The sequence below is a fragment of the Paramormyrops kingsleyae genome, chromosome 16 (genome assembly GCF_048594095.1).
Source record: "Paramormyrops kingsleyae isolate MSU_618 chromosome 16, PKINGS_0.4, whole genome shotgun sequence".
NCBI lineage: Eukaryota > Metazoa > Chordata > Actinopteri > Osteoglossiformes > Mormyridae > Paramormyrops > Paramormyrops kingsleyae.
In genome coordinates this window covers 30,583,466-30,601,013 of record NC_132812.1, presented here as the reverse complement: position 1 = coordinate 30,601,013, position 17,548 = coordinate 30,583,466, and the positions used below count along the sequence as shown (strand labels likewise).

The following is a 17,548-nucleotide window of genomic DNA, read 5'->3' as shown; positions in this document are numbered from 1 at the left end:
TGATGATTCATCTGTCTTTCTGTTTTTATGTGGGCGGAAGGGGAGCGAAAATTATGATGAAATCATTGGCAAGAGATTTGATTTGAATTTTAAAGTGACAAAGTGATTCTTTACATTAATTTCAGTGTAATTACACTTGATATATATTCATGTTGCTTGGTTTTTATTTTATCCAACAAATTTCTGTCAGATATAATTTTTTCCCAATACAAAACAAATATATGACAACGTGTACTATATATATATATATATATGTAAACAAGATAATGCTGTCTGCATATAGGAATTGAATTGTACAAAACATTACACCCGTTGCATTTTGTAAATATTTTTGAATTACATGTAAAATATAATACTGCAAATTCCATAAATTATTATGTGTGAAACAATTATAAATTATAGACTATTAGGCTTTACAATTCTTTATTAGGTCTATATCTGTTTTTGCTTTGTTACATATTGTTAAATTGTCATCTATAGTTATAGTTCAACTGACAAATTATATCTAAATCATTATTTAATGACAATGAATTAAGGTGATAATCTATATACCACAAGTGGAGTGATTGCTATCTGAATTTGAAAATAACCCTTTACATTTTTGACGCAGAGTAACTTGTTAAATACGCAGTAACTTTTATTTTAGCAACATAACACACCATATGGCATGCGGAGGGGGCTAATTTTCAGCCCGGAATGTTACACCCCAGACTGGCCCAGGAGTCGGGGGATTTTCCGAGCTGGAGGGGGGTCCCCGACGACCATTTACCGAACGTGGTGAGTACCCCTGCTATACCGTTAACATAAAATTTCCTGACCCTAGTCACTAGCCTATTACCAGGGCGCCCCATGAGGAATTCTTCTGATTAGATACTCCGGCACTCACTATATAGCTATATAGGCTATGTGTTAGATTCTCCTTTCCATATAAAACCGTGTGACGTTTTCTTGTTCTCCTCGCGTTCGTAGACACTTTGTACGGGTTTCCTCTGGCAGTCCAATAGCATTAAGCGGTTAAGTGAACTGGTTTCGCAAAATTACCCTTAGCTTGTGATAGCGTGTGCCCTGCGATGAATTAATAGATTGGAATCATGCCGCGACGCTATACAGCATAAACAGTATGGATGTCTTGTTTACACTTAAACCATTCAAACCATTTCGCTTAAGTTTTCTTTCTCCCAGACTTTCACTTGTTCTTTTGCACTGTAATTGAAGCAACTGATATAAAGCAAGGTGTACAACATTTGCACTTTAATTGTTAAATATCGAGTATATTGGTTGAAGACGATTACTAATTATTGCACAATATCACTTAAATATGTAAGCCAGTTTATTCAAAAGAATGGACTGCACGCATACCATTTCACATCATCTCCTATGTGAATATTGAATATATTGTGTTTCAAGACAATTGCTAATTGTTTCAAAATATCACTTAAATATGTGTATATATAATTACACATGACATTATAATATTATTACACTTAATTATATATAATGTGTTGGCCTTTGAATATACACATATGTGTTTGAATATATATACTCACTCGAAGGAAACCACTTCTTGTAAATGTTGAAAAGTTTACTTATATGTATTTAAAGGGGTACTTAAAATATATAGCTCCTATACCTGAAAGAATTTTTTTTAATGACCTTTAAATGTCTGTTAAAATAAAAGCGTATACTGCCTAACTTTGTTACATTGTCAAGGCCTGATTTAAATGTTAGTGGCTGTCAAAAGTCATGTATCGGAAGTACAATTATAACCATGTAGTAAACACGAAAGCTACATGAACTACACGTGTTATAACGTGACATATTATTTAATTATGATGCTTTACGAAGCCAGTTGAGCGTCCTGGTTGTGAGCAACAATTTAAAGAAAATAAAAAAAATCTTATGGATGTCTTTCGTCCAATTAACAACAACAACAACAACAACAACAACAATAATAATAATAATAATAAATAAATAAAAATAGCGAACTGACTGATTGCCACCTAGGGGGCAGCATAATCTAAATGTTTCTAGGACCGTTGTCAGTTAAGGCTTAAGCTGCTCGGCAAGGCTGTTCTCTTGCTGCCTCCAGTTCACATTTGAGGATAGCACTACAGTCTTTACGGTGCCAATCTGGAATATGTCATTTTTTTCAGTTTGTCAGATATTATTTCCTTATTTGCATGTTTAGTGTAACCTTCCATGAATACCTGGTCATTAATAATATAAATTCAGGATTCAGACATGAGTTGTTTAAGAGATGGTTTAATAGTGTATATTTAAAATCATTAATTTATAATTTTTTTAAATGAAATGTTTATTGTAGCATGAATCCTATTAAGTTAAATTGTCAAATAAGTTATACGTTAAGAATGTCATGGTATGTACTGTATATGCACGATACATTCAGGGATTCCCGTAACTAAAACTTGACAAGCCCGTTCATTCAAAATCATCGACTGCACGCGAACCCTTTCAGTCTTGCGTTGGTTGCCCATCTTCACTTCTTCTCCTGTGTGCTGTGTTGTAACCAAGGGGACAGCAAACAAGTCCAGATGGCCAGTCTCAGTCTTCAGCAAACTCCAGGCCAAAAACGACACACCGCTGTTTGCACCAAGCAGCAGCTACAGACAGCAGCAACCAACACACAAACTTCATAAAAAAAAAGCTGACATCCACCGACTGCAGCCAGTCCTAATGAGCTCAGGACACGGGGCAAGGTTCAAAAGTTACATTCATTTAATAAATTTCACGCTAAACTAAACACTGTGTTGGAGATTGATAGTTTTATCTGTTGATCTGATATATTTTCATGTATTCTCTTTTAGACACTTAGATACTGTCTAATATGTAATATCTCTGACATATAGATGATGACCCTGATATTTTATTGAATTAGAGCATCCATCCATCCTCCAACTATTTATTCTGGACAGGGTCCGGAGGGCTGGGATATCTGTACATGTAAATTATTTTATTTGAAGGATTATTACATATAGTGCATTACTCAGAAACCGTCGTAAACACATTGCAGTACCAAATATCACGAAGAGGTCTACCAGTCTTACGATTATTACCATTGGTCACGATCGTTTGATAAAGACAGGCTGTTGGAATCCGGATTACACAAAAAAAAAAACATCCTTAATTGTAAATCACCAGCCCGCAGTCCTCAACAGCCCTACCATACAGCCTAACCGAAAGAAACGAGACCCCGCTTTTATAGCATTGATGCAGTTTCCACTATTTTGATTGGTTCCCGATAGCAAAGGCGTGGTCGCGATAATTTTTTTCCAGATTCGATTGGCTACAGTTACTTCATGCAGAAAGCCGCAGCTGTTGCTAATAACCGTGGTAGGTTGTCAACTAAGGGTTTGGTTACTGTTGCTGCTGCAATGAGAACATCGGCAGTGCATGAGAGTGAATTCAATCCATTAATTGTCATCATTTGAGTGAGTATTATCAGTTTTTTATATATATACATACATATATATACCTGCTGCATGTGGCTTTTGTAACGAATTGACAGCCTTGTCGCTTTAGAATTGGACCCAAGAAAGGTATTCGTACCGGCAATTGTATTTTAAACGTGCCATACGACGCATTAGTTTCTGGTAACATACTTCTTGCGCAACACATTTTGTAGGCGATTGCATGGATTTATCTGTTTTTCTGTAGAAGTAAGTTCTGTGATGTAAGTAGTTGGCTGTGATAAATAAGGATGCTGAGGCTGCCACACTGCGCACACTGGCATTTTGCAGGATGGAAAACATTCTGGAAGGCAGCCGCACTCACCGGTGCTGGTCTGCCGCGCACCTTCCTCTCTTACCCCGCATGTGGGTTTCTCGCTTCCCAGCACGATCCCTGCTAGAGACTAGCTGCCGCTGATCTATTTTTATTAACACCGAAGGTCGAAGTATTTGTGGTAACGAATGATGCGCTCTGCACATATTCATCAAGATCTCACAGTCGATGTTTTCTTTAATATCAGTAAAATTGAAAATATACCAGCTTCGTCGACGATTAAAGTATATTTTGAACCTATTTTGCAGTGCGATGCTTACGCTGTCTCCTCTAAATACTGTGATATGTGTATTAATACAGGCGTACATTTCACATACTGGAGAGGATGGTGGGGGACCCGTGGGTGAGTTTGTCACTAGTGGCAACCGGGTCTTTTCCATATAAGTGTACAGTATACCGAGAAATACCGAGCTCTGAAAAGCGTAACACGACGCGTCATCAGAAGTAACATGCAGGGGTTGCGCACTTAAAACGCGATTTTCATTGCATGTCTTCGACAGCCTTGCTGGCCACGTAACCTTCGCGGAATAACATTACAGGTACCGACCGTTTACTTTCTATTAATGCTGCAATGCCTGTATATGTAAAAATGGAGTTTAGGCGTGAGTGGGTATCCTTTAATCTCGTATTGTATCATGCACCGAAGCACCAAGGAAACCAAAATGGTATTATCCCATCACCTTTTCTGGCGTACCAGTGAACGTAAGAAGAAAAGTAAACGCATGAGGATATTATAATTCCAATAAGGACCATGTGTATGTCTGAGTGCGTACAGATTTTTCAGAGTATTTACTTAACGCAGTACGTTGGTTTTGGTAGTGAGAGTGAACTGATTTTAACTGACGTTCGGTGAGCTGTGTTTTTTGCTGCAATATATATTTGTTTTCTCCAAGTAAGCTAGATAGCCTAGAATACAATAATATAAACTGTTTGGTTTGATGATTTTGCCACGCTTTCATTCATTCTTTCCCCAGAACCATGCATCAAGTTCAGGGTTTCTGTGATCTTGGTGTCTGTCCCGGGAAACACCGCGCATAGGGCGATGTACGCACACATACACACTGAGGGCAGTTAACACGCAGCAGGTCCGCTAAACTGCACGCACTGTGTGAAGAAACTGGCATGCAAACACCCACAAACAAGGGGAGAAGACGCAAACTCCACACACACAGACCTAGGGCGGGCATCAGATCCACAGCGCTGGAGGTGTGAAACCACAGTGCTACCAACTGAGTCACCATTTACCATGTTTTAACATGACTTACTTGTTGGAACACTGTATAATCGAGATATTTGTATAAAGCATGCCTTTTTCATAAATCCATGAAATTTGTCTCTTTATCCTAAGAACATTTTAAACACATTTAAACACAAATCTTCGGTTTTTCAAATCACTTGTAGGATAGTGTTTCCCTGTTTTCTTAGGTGATTCTTCTATTAAGTATTTTACCAGTATGGCGTATACAGTGCTGTTAACATTTTATCAGAAGCCAAAAAGAACATAGATTTGCATATTTACAGTAAGGTCCCATTCCTGGTAGAGATTGTCTAGTGTAAGTGCCGGTGTTGTACTGTGAGCTAAATGGCATATATACATTGCTGGTACTTTGACTATACATGGGTAACATTCAGGGGTCGTGATAATACACGACGATTAAGCTTGAAATGGTTGCTAAGAATCTTTAACACACCTTTTTTTCCCTCCTGATCTAACGGTGTCTCATATAGAATGGTTTTTGGGTCAGGTTATATCTGGTCTGTCTTTGCTGGAAGGCTGGCACTGTTTATCGAGACCAGCCTAGCTCACAAACTGTTCTGATATCTCATCGGCCTGTGTTGTGTGATGGAACTGGTATGGGCACAGAAGGAGAGGAGATTACATTAAAATTCATGTCAGCTGCTGAGTCATTTTGACAGGGCGATTTATTTACTTATTCCTATTATGCTGCTGTGGTTTTAATAAAACAGCCATACAGGAGAAATTTCTGGTATGTAGTTGGTACATTGCTATCGCTCACTCCAACACCTCTCCATCCTAAATCTGTAGTACTACTAATCAGATGGTCATGCAGAGGGTGATGCAGTGAATTGTCATTTTTGTAGATTCATGATAACGTCAGCGAACCGATTGAGTGCATAGAATGTTTTGCAATTATCCGAGAAGAGTTTCCAAAGATCAAAATGTCCTAATCAGAGTTTAAAATCAGCCGTCGCAGTAGGTTCCACCACGTGGCATGACAGCTGTGCTAGTTTAATACTTTGAAATGGGCCCAGATCACACAAGTCGTAAATAATGTTTTTATATTTTTTTTTATAAAGATGTTACTTTATGTTGCACAGATCCGCATCATTCCTGCAATATTCCACCTAATACCACGATGAACATGAAAATTGCAATAAAGCCACCAAACACATTTAACTGTATTGAAACACTTCTTTAGTACCCAAAGATTGTAATGCTAACTTTCTTGTACATTTCTTGTGTGTCTTGCCTAATTTTGACACAGCAGTAGCCCTTCCTTTCATCTAGAGTATGTTCTCTGGATGGGTTGTTTTAAATTTCTATGGTGATTACTGACAATCTTTGATGGAAACAGGACGTGGCTGTGCAGGCCGTGAATATATATCTGTGTTACAATAATTTCAATATATTTTTCACGGTAACTTTATCCAGCACAAGGGTTATGGACAAACTGGAGCATTTCTCTCAAAGAACAGTGCACACAGTGGGGGAACTCCCTGAATGGGATGCCAGTGTATAGCAGAGCAGTAACTCACTGTGGGTTACTTAGAGACGCCAGTTCACCTAATTGCTTATTATTGTGCTTCAGGAGGAAACTGGAATATCCAGAGGAAACCGGAACAAAAACCAGATGCAGATGCCAAATAGGCAGAGCCAGTTATGGGCATCAGACCCACAGTCCGTCAGGCATCCGGCCACAGTGCTGCCCCTCATGCCAACCCAGAATGATATATATTGTTTTTTTGTAATAATGTATTGCCCAATAGTAATCTAATTTTTCATTTTATTTATAGTTTTTTTTTTGCAGTTAATTTTAAAATGTAAATTTTAAATAATCTTGCACGTCAGTGTTTACGCTCCTGATTATTTTGTAGCATTTTTCTTTCCTGATAGCTGCCCAAGTGGGCATCCAAAACCACATACTTATTTGCAATGTAGCAGGCGAAATATAGGATGCAAAGTGAGCAGAATGGATGAGACGGTTTGCAAACTACATTGTGTGAGATTCCGAAGTGTGCAGCCGACGGATGCTATGCTATCCCACAAGGCAGCCGACGGATGCTATGCTATCCCGCAAGGCAGCCGACGGATGCTATGCTATCCCGCAATGCAGCCGACGGATGCTATGCTATCCCGCAATGCAGCCGACGGATGCTATGCTATCCCGCAATGCAGCCGACGGATGCTATGCTATCCCGCAATGCAGCCGACGGATGCTATGCTATCCCACTAGGCCAGTGGAGCAGTGAGGAACTACATTTCCTCAGAAATTTTTGTCGAGGTGGCTGAGGAAGTGCCGACTCTACAAATTTATGAAGTATAAAACAATGATCATTCTTAGCAGCTTTTAACTTTCGTGAGGAGTCAAGCTATGTCACTGGAAATTATCCTGGTCAGGTAATATGTAAGAGGGCGAATGCATGAATATTGTTCTCATGCACCCATACAGTACATACTACGTTAAAGGTTGAGTAGTAGGTTCCTGATGAAATTCAGGACCTGCTGTGTAAATATGTGATTTTGAAGGCACCTCTGGTGTCTGGGGCCAGTCGCCCACAGAAGTACCAATGCTGACTCTCCAGGGCTTTTGGACCCCTGCAGTCTCACATCACTGAATGGACAGGAGATGCATATAAGCAGGGCCCAGTGCAAACCTACAGGCTCATCTGTGCTTGTGTCTGAGACGCCAGCAGTGAAACCCAAGTGAAGGAGGGCATCTGACCCTTTAATGGGGGTCCTTACGAGGCAGAAATGTAAAGCGCATTGAGACAATGTAATGTTGTGATAATGCGCTATATAAATAAAATTGAATTGAATTGAATTGAATTGAATTAATGTGATGGCCATGTGCAACAAGCAACAGAATCTTGAGTTGATGAAATGGAGAACTTATGTCCTCATGGGTCCCCCAAGTGTCTGTTCCATATCTGTGTCCAGTTCCTGGGCATTTAAATTCCTTCAAGGTGCTTTTCTCTTACAGTGTGAGGGAGCATTGATTTCTCATGTTTAGTTAGAATGCTGGGCAAGGACAGAATTTAGAGTATTGGCCCCTGTGTGTGTCCTCGTGTGTCAAAAAAACCAGGAAAACTACTAAACTATCTGCATTTTGCAATTTTTCTGACGTTTAAATGCATCTTCTGCACTCGTTATGAGGACAGCCTGGATAGAGACCCGCAGAGTAGGATGCAAAGACAAATCGCCCGAGGTCACGCCGTCGATGCCTCTGGCAGACTTTATAACTTTACAGGGCTACCCATTTTTTTTGTGTAAATAGTGAAGGGAGAAACAAGGATTTTAAATCCGGTGGGTGGCATTACTGGACACGATCCGTCACTGTCTGGTTTATCCCAGAATGAACAAATAAGCTAACCAATGGGAAACCTGCTGGAGACAGTGTGACTTTCAAAAGCCACCAGAGGCTTTAACATATAGTTTCTCTTGTCACCACTTCTCAGGCAATCAGCAGCATTGTCTTTCTGCAAGGTGGTGTGGAGGGCCTGACCTCGGGTGACTTAACCCCGCCTCCCTGCAGGTGCTTTTCCAAATCGGCCTGGCGGGCGGGGCGAGCGAGCCCCCGCCACCTCCCCTTTGTTGCGTGGGAGCGCATTTATAGCCGCTGTGGGTCTCGATGGCTTCCCAAAAGCGCCGCCGTGCTGCAGTCAGTCCGGTGTTCTCTGACTTTCACTCTCACTCTCCCTTTCACACCACAGCTAGATCTATCTATCTATCTATCTATCTATCTAATCATCTCTGTGTGGGAAGTGCTCACTAGGAAGGGCTGTGGACAGAGGACGTGTGCAGGGCCCGGCAGTATTTATCCACTAACAGAAGTGGGAAATAAAGACATAATCTCTGTAGATCTACATCTAAAAATGGATTCAGTGATCCATTATGTACAGTAGTGGTCCCCAGATCTCCACCTCATTGCCCTCCCTCAGTCATGCCAGAGGCTTGGGGCTTTGAGGGCTCATTATAGGCTTGAAGAGTAGTTAACGAATTTAATCTAATTTTCTGACAGTGGGATGATATATTGTTTTAATGAAAAGCTTGGCTTTCATTTTTGGTGTTCTTGCCAGGTGTTGATAAAGGTGCAATATACAGTATAACTAAAATAGGGGGCTACTTGTGCTTATATTAACTTCTTTCTGTACCCAAATTATTGGCATGATGGGCTATTATGGACTGTGTCTCCTGAAACTGGCCTGTCCATTTGGCACAGTGTGAAGTCGTTTGTGTTCCGATTCGGCCGTCACTCCCTTTAGTTGGGAGTAGAGCTGGGCGATATGGCAAAAAAAAATCACGATATTTTTTCCTGTATTGACCGATATCGATAATTATCAATATTATAGTTTCACGATGCTGTTCCATGTAATAATGTAATGATCAAAATAATAATAAAAATAACCCTATTCTGACAAATAGATTGAATACATTGAAATAAACAATATTAGTAAACAAATATTTATTTTCCAACAAATTTTACTTAGAAGGCATTCAAGTAAGAATTGCATTGTACTCTGTACATTGCAATAATAACTTTGAATCCTTGAAATACATGTATTTGATAATTTTCCTGGCAGCTATCTTTTTACACAGAGCCACAATACACAATAGTTTATTTTTTCACTGCTAACAGTTTGTATCAGGAGTTGGTTATTGTAAAAGAAGTAATGTGCATGCAGGTGATTTTTGTATAGATTTATCTACACCCTTCTGGCAGTGCGGCCATTGCAGTCAGGTGTCACAGACGACGAGGAGTAGAAGTAGTCCGACTTGGCTGCAGTCAGTTTATACTCCACCTCTGCAGCCGCCGGCAGATCGCGCTCCACGTCACGTCAGCTGCAGACAGACCTAAGCCCAAGTCGAACGCACCCATTGCTTCTTTAAGGGAGGATGGGCAAATTTACAACGTCGTCAGTGATTGGCTGTTGTGCTGGCGTTCAGTAAACCTCTGCTCGATAGGCCATCGAGTTGTCTGTCTCAGCGCATTCTCTAAAACGGACTAAACTTGGTTGATCGAGTTTTATAGTCTGTGTGTATCATCGTGATTGTCCTCATTTTTTATTGATAAAGAAATCGAGATCGTTTTATCGCCCAGCGCTAGTTGGGAGTCATACTATTTACAAATGACAGCCCCCCCCCCCCCCCCCAATGGCTTGATTAGACCCTTTAGATGAATTTACAAAATATTAATCCAGTTTTAAGGGCCTGGTGGTAGAACAGCCACTCAGAAACTGGGCACACTGATCTTGGAGGTAGAGATAGAATTGCACTGTGATGGATTTATCCGGAACGGTAAGGAGAGATCCTGATTTTACAGTAGACACATACAGTATTGATCGAAAAGGAAACACAACCCCAAGAAGAGGTTTTAATCTATGTCAGATTGAAGCATGATTGTAAGATTTACTGTAGCAATTAATTTTCATGGTATTCCTTTTGGTTATTCAGTTTCACTGTTTAGCCTCTTTAAGTGATGTTAATTTCTATTGATGCCTCATTTCCTGTGACTGTGATAACTTCAGATTGCCATAGATCTTTTTTAGCAAACCATACCCAACTCTTTTATTAAGTATTTTTAACCATTGGCCCTAATAAAAAAAAAATCATAATTAACTGATTACTTAAGATGAGGTAAATATTGTCTCACTTTATCTGTTTATGTAATGGGTCAGCTGAAGTAATGAATAAATGGAAATAAACAGATTTAAATGCATTTGGGGCAGATTTTAGAATGTTTCACTTTGATTTCACATAAATAAAATACAGGCTGTAATTCTCGGTGCAGTTAAAACTAAGTGTTCAAGACAATCTTCAGCTGAGCCTTCTAAATACTTAACAGTATATATTTAAGTAACTGGCATTAAATGTTCCGACTGTTTACTAGATTTGTAATGTTCACTATGCCCAGATCACCACAAGAAACTTCAGCTTCTACACTGAGGGACCAATGTAAGATTATCAAATAGAACTACTGGTCCTCAAACAAAACTCTGAATTCTTTGAGTGCCATTTTCCTATCAGAAAAGCAAAATAAAAACAGTTTTTGAACAAATGCAGACTGAGAGATCACATGGTTACATGGATGGTGTTGTCAGTGCTAGACAGATTTCTGAAACAAGAACCAATTTTCTTATATTTTCTGCTTTAAAGTGAGTTAGATAATTTTTACACGGCCCCTTACGACGTTTCATGAGATAAATGAGAAATAATCCAGTGGCACTAGGATACATAGCATTGCTTTATGCATCTTGAAAAACTAACACGGCCCCTTTCTGTGTTTGTCGTCTCATTTCAGGTGTGCGCGTGTGCCTGTGTGTGTGTGCGTGTGTGTGTGCGTGTGTGGGTGCATGTGTGTGAAGGGACCATGCGCGATGAGTGGCGTGCGACCACATGCTCTCCAGCAAGCTGCCGGCTCCTCACTCTGCCCCACTGACCACGCCTCTGCTCTTCCTCTTCTTTGTCTTCATGAAGACTCCTGACACCGGTGATGTGATGAATAAATTTGAGGTCCTTGGGATTGTAGGTGAAGGTGAGTGACTGATTTCGCTCCGACCCTCCGAAAAAAGGGCAGATTCTGTAATCCTGTTATTTTTTTACATGCTGCAAAGAGAGGTGAAAGCTAAGCTTTTTAGAATTTGTTAATTTTGTGACACTTGTCATATTGTATTAAGTCATATTGTATCACAATATATTAAGAGTCTGTAGGGGGTGGACAAAATAACGGAAGCAACACATGAAAAGGACTTTAACATCAAGTCACTAAATCTTAGCTAGAAAGGTGAGTCATGTTAGGTTGAATGCCAATTAACAAAATGTGTCAGATGGCACAAGAGAGAGTTTTTAGAGCAATTTGAGCCAGATAGAGGACAAAGAGGCCCTGTTTACACCTGGTTTTAAAATGTGTCTTATGCGGTCAATCACAAGTTGACGTGTCTCCAAGGTGTCTAGCTGACCACTTGTGTTCAGATTTTGTTACTGCCCCGTGCACAATTATTGTAACGTTTTCCACCGGGACACATTAGATATGTGGTCAGATGCATCCCAGACCACCACAGCAAGTGGTTTTAGGGTTTGGATCACAAAGAGTCTTGATGACCGTTTACACTTGTATTTAGCACGGTCCATTTGCGATCTGATTGCCCAAGACGCATTTTAAAACCAAGAGTTAACAGGGCTAGAATCAGCTCCTGAATTACAGGTTCATCACTCACAAGAACTGCAAAATTATTTATGTGTCAAGGGCAACAGTCTTAAAATTGATGACAGCATGTACTGAACATGGCTAAGCTGCAAGAGGAACAGTCATCCTCTCTGACAAGGATAGATGGGCACTTAACAGGATATTTGCTAAACACCACAGAGTACAGCCTCTGAAATTAGCATAGAACATAATCAGCACCAGCAGGACCCAGTCACAAACAGAAATGTATGTTGTGTGCTTTTCAAAGCTGGAATTTATTTTTGCGACAAATATAGCTGTAACATAAAAATTTGCAGATTTACCATGTGCATGATTTTTTGCTTCCAGGGCAAATTGTAGCAAATTTTTCTTGGAAAACACATAATCTGACCTTAAACATAAACATAAAGCCACGTTGAGTGGGACATTCCCTTAAAATGACACAAAGTATAAGTACAAGTCACTGGATAGTGCAGAATCCAGTCATCATTCTGACTTGTCGCAATCCTTGACTGGATAACGTATCAGGTAACTTAGCTGAAGTGCATTATGGATAAATGGAGGAATGTCTCTGCAGTCTCACGTCATTCATCTAATTGTAAAACCACCCTTTTTACCAAGCTGTGACTGAAAGAGTAAGGAGAAGCGTTTATTAAGGGTCTGGCTATTTTTACGCTCTTTTTTTAGGTCATCGGCTCTGACGCTCCAGTAAGGTTTGGTTTAAAGATAAAATGGCTCATTTAGGGGAATGTGGAACCAGGGTTTCTTAAATTGTTCTGAGTAGCATTTATAAGCACAAGAGGCAGTAGGTATTAGGGATGTTAAGGAAATAAAGAAGATTTAATAATCATAATAATAATAATAATGAACCTTAATCATGGTGCCAAATGAGCTTAATCAGGTGATATACGTATCGCTCTACTGGCTAAATTAAATTCATTCTCTGCAATAGCCGCTATCATAAATCAACCTACGAAATAATTGATCGAGTCTCCTCTGTATCATTTCACAAAAGCTTGTTTCCATCGTCACTTTTCTTGTGTAAGTTAACTTATGCTTCCAGTAAATGCCCATTCTAACACTTAGAAGTTTTACTGAAGTAATATGGGTTGAGTATCTCACTGAAGGTTCCCTGGGACTTGGAGTAGCTGTTGTTAGGCTATGAGTGCGTAGCTTCAACCAGAACACACTCTGTAACCTCCCATATTAGCCAAAATAAGTAATAACTGATGGAAATGATTTTTCCTCTAGTAATTAAAAAATTGTAATGTGACGCACATTTTAGCATCTCACCTCTATTCCACACCTTCTAATACAAGGGCTCACACATTTGGGTGTCGTTTTATCTCAGTGGAGTTTATGTCCCCCAGCCCATATCCATCTTTACTTGTACATCAGCTGTGATCAATGCTGAACTGTCTCTACATCAGATACTTACCAGTTTTGTCATAATGAAGAATATGATACTTATAGTAGAGCAGACAATGGCCAATGAAATGTAAATCAGCTTGCAGTGCTCAAAGCTTATTGTAAACAGACCAGAACATTCCACAGTGGAGAATTTGTATACTTAAAGGACAATACAATGTCTGCCCTTAAAAAGAGTCAGAACGCGATATAAACATTTGGCTTAGAATAGGTATTTTTAAAACCTCGATTAAGCATTGGATGGAGAGCTTATATGAACTGTAGAACAAGCTATGCAAGTGAACCTGTGTATTGTTGTTGGTGATACACTTAATGGAGGTAACTCCAAAGACATGAGCAGTATTATCTTCAGCGTAGGTGGTTTAAATGTAGCGGTTTGGGCTTTTTTGTTTTATGATGTTATTCTTGTAATTGTTGTCTGTTATTCACATCTGTTGGAATATCCATCCATCCATCCATCCACCCTCTGATTGCCCTGGTCAGGGTTGTAGGGGATTGGCTACCAGGCAGCATAGAGCAGGAGACTGAGTTACACCCTGGGTGGGATACCAGTCCATTTGAATATGTCACTGTTCCTAGGAGGTGCACCAAATGGATGTGGATTCACTTTTCATAGGTTTTATAGTGCAGTTATACCAGGTTAAGACGTCACCAGTTTCTCCAGTATCTTATGAAAGAGGTTTTTTTTATTGTTACAGACTCTTAGCTGGGATAGTGTGGTGGCTTAGTGAGTGGCCCTATTGCCTTCCACTGTGTGGGTTTTGGGTTCAGATCCCACCTCCATGCTGTGGTTTTTGTTATTGTTTTCCCAATGTCATGTGGCTTGCTCTGGTTTCCTTCTGCAGTCTAAAGATCCCTTCTCTTAGAGCAGTATTTCCCAATCCGGGCCTCAGTGGCCCATGTTTGGTCCATGTTTTTGCTCCTTTCGAGCTCCATGCAAGACAGTCCACATTTTTGTTCCTAGTAGGGAGCTGCGAGGGAGCAAAAATGTGGACTGGCTGGCGTGGAGCTCGGAAGGAGCAAAAACATGGACCAAACATGGGCCACTGAAGTATTGTCACTCTCTAGGGCAGTGTTCCCCAATCCGGTCCTGAGGGACCCACAGACAGTCCACATTTTTGCTCCCAGTAGGGAACTGCAAAGGAGCAAAAATGTGGACTGTCTGTGGGTCCCTCAGGACCGGATTGGGAAACACTGACTTGGAGTGTGTCTGTATGTACCCCGCGATGGCTTTGCTCCTGGTCTTGGGTGTACTCCAGCCTTTCTCTTCCTGGGTACACTTCTCTGACCCTGACCACACTAAGTGGTTGTAAGATGAAATAATGGTACTTTAAGTACAGAAATAACAGAAATAATTTTTCTGAAAACACAGGTATTTCGGGAGAAAATGGACACTTTATGTGTTGTGCCTCTCATTGTATCCAGAACAATGTAGTTACAACGTGAGTCATCAAGAGTCTTCCATTGGAATGTCATCAGGGACCAGTACCGATTTACCAGCTCGATTCCAGCCGGTTTCTGTTGGTACAGTACGCTCACAAGACACATCAAATCTCTAGACTATCTCCTTACCATTGTCTACTCATATTCTTTGCCTTAATAGGCAGCAGATTTATCTGGCTAAGAGTAAAATATTTGTTGGGGTTACATTTTGGAAATGTGTTCAGTTATGTCTGATAAAGTCCGAAGCTGAGCCACTGGACCGGTGTCCCCCCCCCCCCAGTAAATTTGTCAAACAATCCTGATTATTTATCATATAATGCAAAATTACTTTAGAATTACTTGTTATGGGAGGAAAAGCTAATATTAATAATATTGATCATTAATAGAATGACATTAAATGAGGTCAATGATTTGACAGTTTCCAGTTGTTAGTCATATTGGGACTTACTGTTTGACTGTGTAACTGAATTAACTGAGGTGACAATAGCTCAGAGAAGCTGTGAGATGAACAGGGTGTTACCTCCTAATGCAGCGTTTCCCAGTCCAGTCCTTGGGGATCCACAGTCAGTCCATGTTTTTGCTCCCTCTGCGCTCCCTACCTGGCAGTCCACATTTTTGCTGCCTGTGGCTCCCTGTGGACTGGATCAGGAAACACTGTCCTAATGGAATGATAATGGGATCCCACCTAACCTGACTGCGAATGCAGTTTTACAGCAAGGACGCTTTTCAGTTTCAAGTTTCCCTGAGCAAAGGGCATTCGGTGAACTCGGCGAACTTCCTTTCAGCCCAAAAGTGGAGCGCCTCATTGTACGTCAACATTGATTCTTTTCATGGACCTCGGTAACTAAATCAACAGCCCAGATCGATCAGGGGAGAGACTGCCGCCTTCCTTAGGTGGACTGACAGACCAGAGTCCACATGCTTCTTTCAGCTTCGAAAACAGGTTTGTCCTGCATTTTCGGATCCAGGAACTGCAGTGTCTTAGGAATTTAGCAGTTGCTTTGATCCAAAAGCACAATACAGTTGAGATTGCAGTGTCAGCCAGTGTCTGGAGCAATTTGGATTTCAATCAGACACAGACCCTGGAGCCACTGAAACAGCAGCTATCCCACCTAGTCCAGGTGCACGTATGGAGTCTCATATTTTCTTTTTTTTTCATTTTTACATGCATTTTTCTATAAATTGCATAGACTAGATGTATGTATGTATGTGTGCGTATATATATATGTGTGTGTGTGTGTATATAATATATATATATATAATCAGGTTAGATAATTCTTCCACATTTTCGAACAAAGAACTCAGACAAAAAAAGTAGATCTCAGAATTTGGGATTGTTGAACTCGTAAGTTTTCGCCACAGAAGAACTGTGACGGCAGCCATAAATAGAAGTGTTGAATGCAGTGTCAGTGGTTGCAAGAAAAATGTGTAAATAGCATGGATGTGAAAAAGGGATTAATGTGCTGCTGATAATGACTTTAATGGACTGAACATATCCAGGCAAGATGCTGTGGCTTCATGGATTTGTTTGGGCCAGAACAAGGGCCTGTGTATCACGAGGCTTAACAAAATAACTTGTCGGATTTAAGGTAGTCTGGGCTAAATGTGAACGAATGAAGATAAAGTCCATTTAATATGGGATACCTTAAATCTGAAGTTATCCGGCTAAGCAAGTAATCCTGCTTTATGATGCCAGCCCCATATTAGCTTATATCTCTTTTCACTCAACTAACTTACCACCAGTATCTGAAGTGGGGGAAAAGGGGTGCCAATATTCCCCTTGTTATTCAGTACCTAGTGCCTGTTCTCCCCATGTTATTCCATATCAGGTGCCGGTCCTCCCCATGTTATCCAGTACCAGGTTCTGGTATGCCTCTTGTTATTCATTACCAAATGCTGGTACTCCCTTTGTTATTCATTACCAGGTTTCGGAACTCCCCTTGTTACTCAGTATCAGGTGCTGGTACTCCCCTTGTTATTCAGTACCAGGTGCTGGAATTCCTGTCGTTATTCAGTACTGGGTGCCGGTACTCCCCTTATTATTCAGTACCAGCAGATACTGAGAGGTACCAGTACTCTGAATAGAAAAACAAAGAGGTGCTGGTACTGCATACCAATGAGTACTGGTCCACTTCAACCACTGGTTACCATTTAGTGATCTGCACTTGTCTTGTAGCTGACTGCGTGTGTCCTCTTAACTAAGATGTTTTATCATTTTTTCTCTTTTTTCCCCAAGGAGCCTATGGTGTTGTCCTGAAGTGCAGGCACAAGGTAAGATGGTGGCTCTGATCAGTATGTACAATTTATACATGTCCATTAGCTTATCTGCATGTCTGTGTACTGCGGGACGGAACCTTAGGGCCCGGAATAAACCCACATGACGTGGGGAGATCTTACACACACACACACACGCACACCACACACACACACACACATACACACATACACAC

General features: G+C 40.5%; 1 protein-coding gene across 4 annotated transcripts in view; it reads left to right on the top strand.

Moving 5' to 3' along the window:
* The first annotated feature begins 3,304 nt into the window (after positions 1 to 3,304).
* Positions 3,305 to 17,548, top strand: part of LOC111850260 (cyclin-dependent kinase-like 5) — a 58,632-nt gene continuing 44,388 nt past the window's right edge. For 2 of the 4 annotated variants that reach the window (XM_072700176.1, XM_072700173.1), the window contains exons 1-3: positions 3,305 to 3,449; positions 11,343 to 11,576; positions 17,335 to 17,369. In XM_072700176.1, coding sequence (XP_072556277.1) covers positions 11,438 to 11,576; positions 17,335 to 17,369 — 174 coding nt within the window. In that variant the 5' untranslated portion in view covers positions 3,305 to 3,449; positions 11,343 to 11,437. Of the gene's footprint in view, positions 3,450 to 4,101; positions 4,145 to 4,204; positions 4,341 to 11,342; positions 11,577 to 17,334; positions 17,370 to 17,548 lie in introns of those variants that run through there. The other 2 variants (XM_072700175.1, XM_072700174.1) reach the window with 2 other exon arrangements.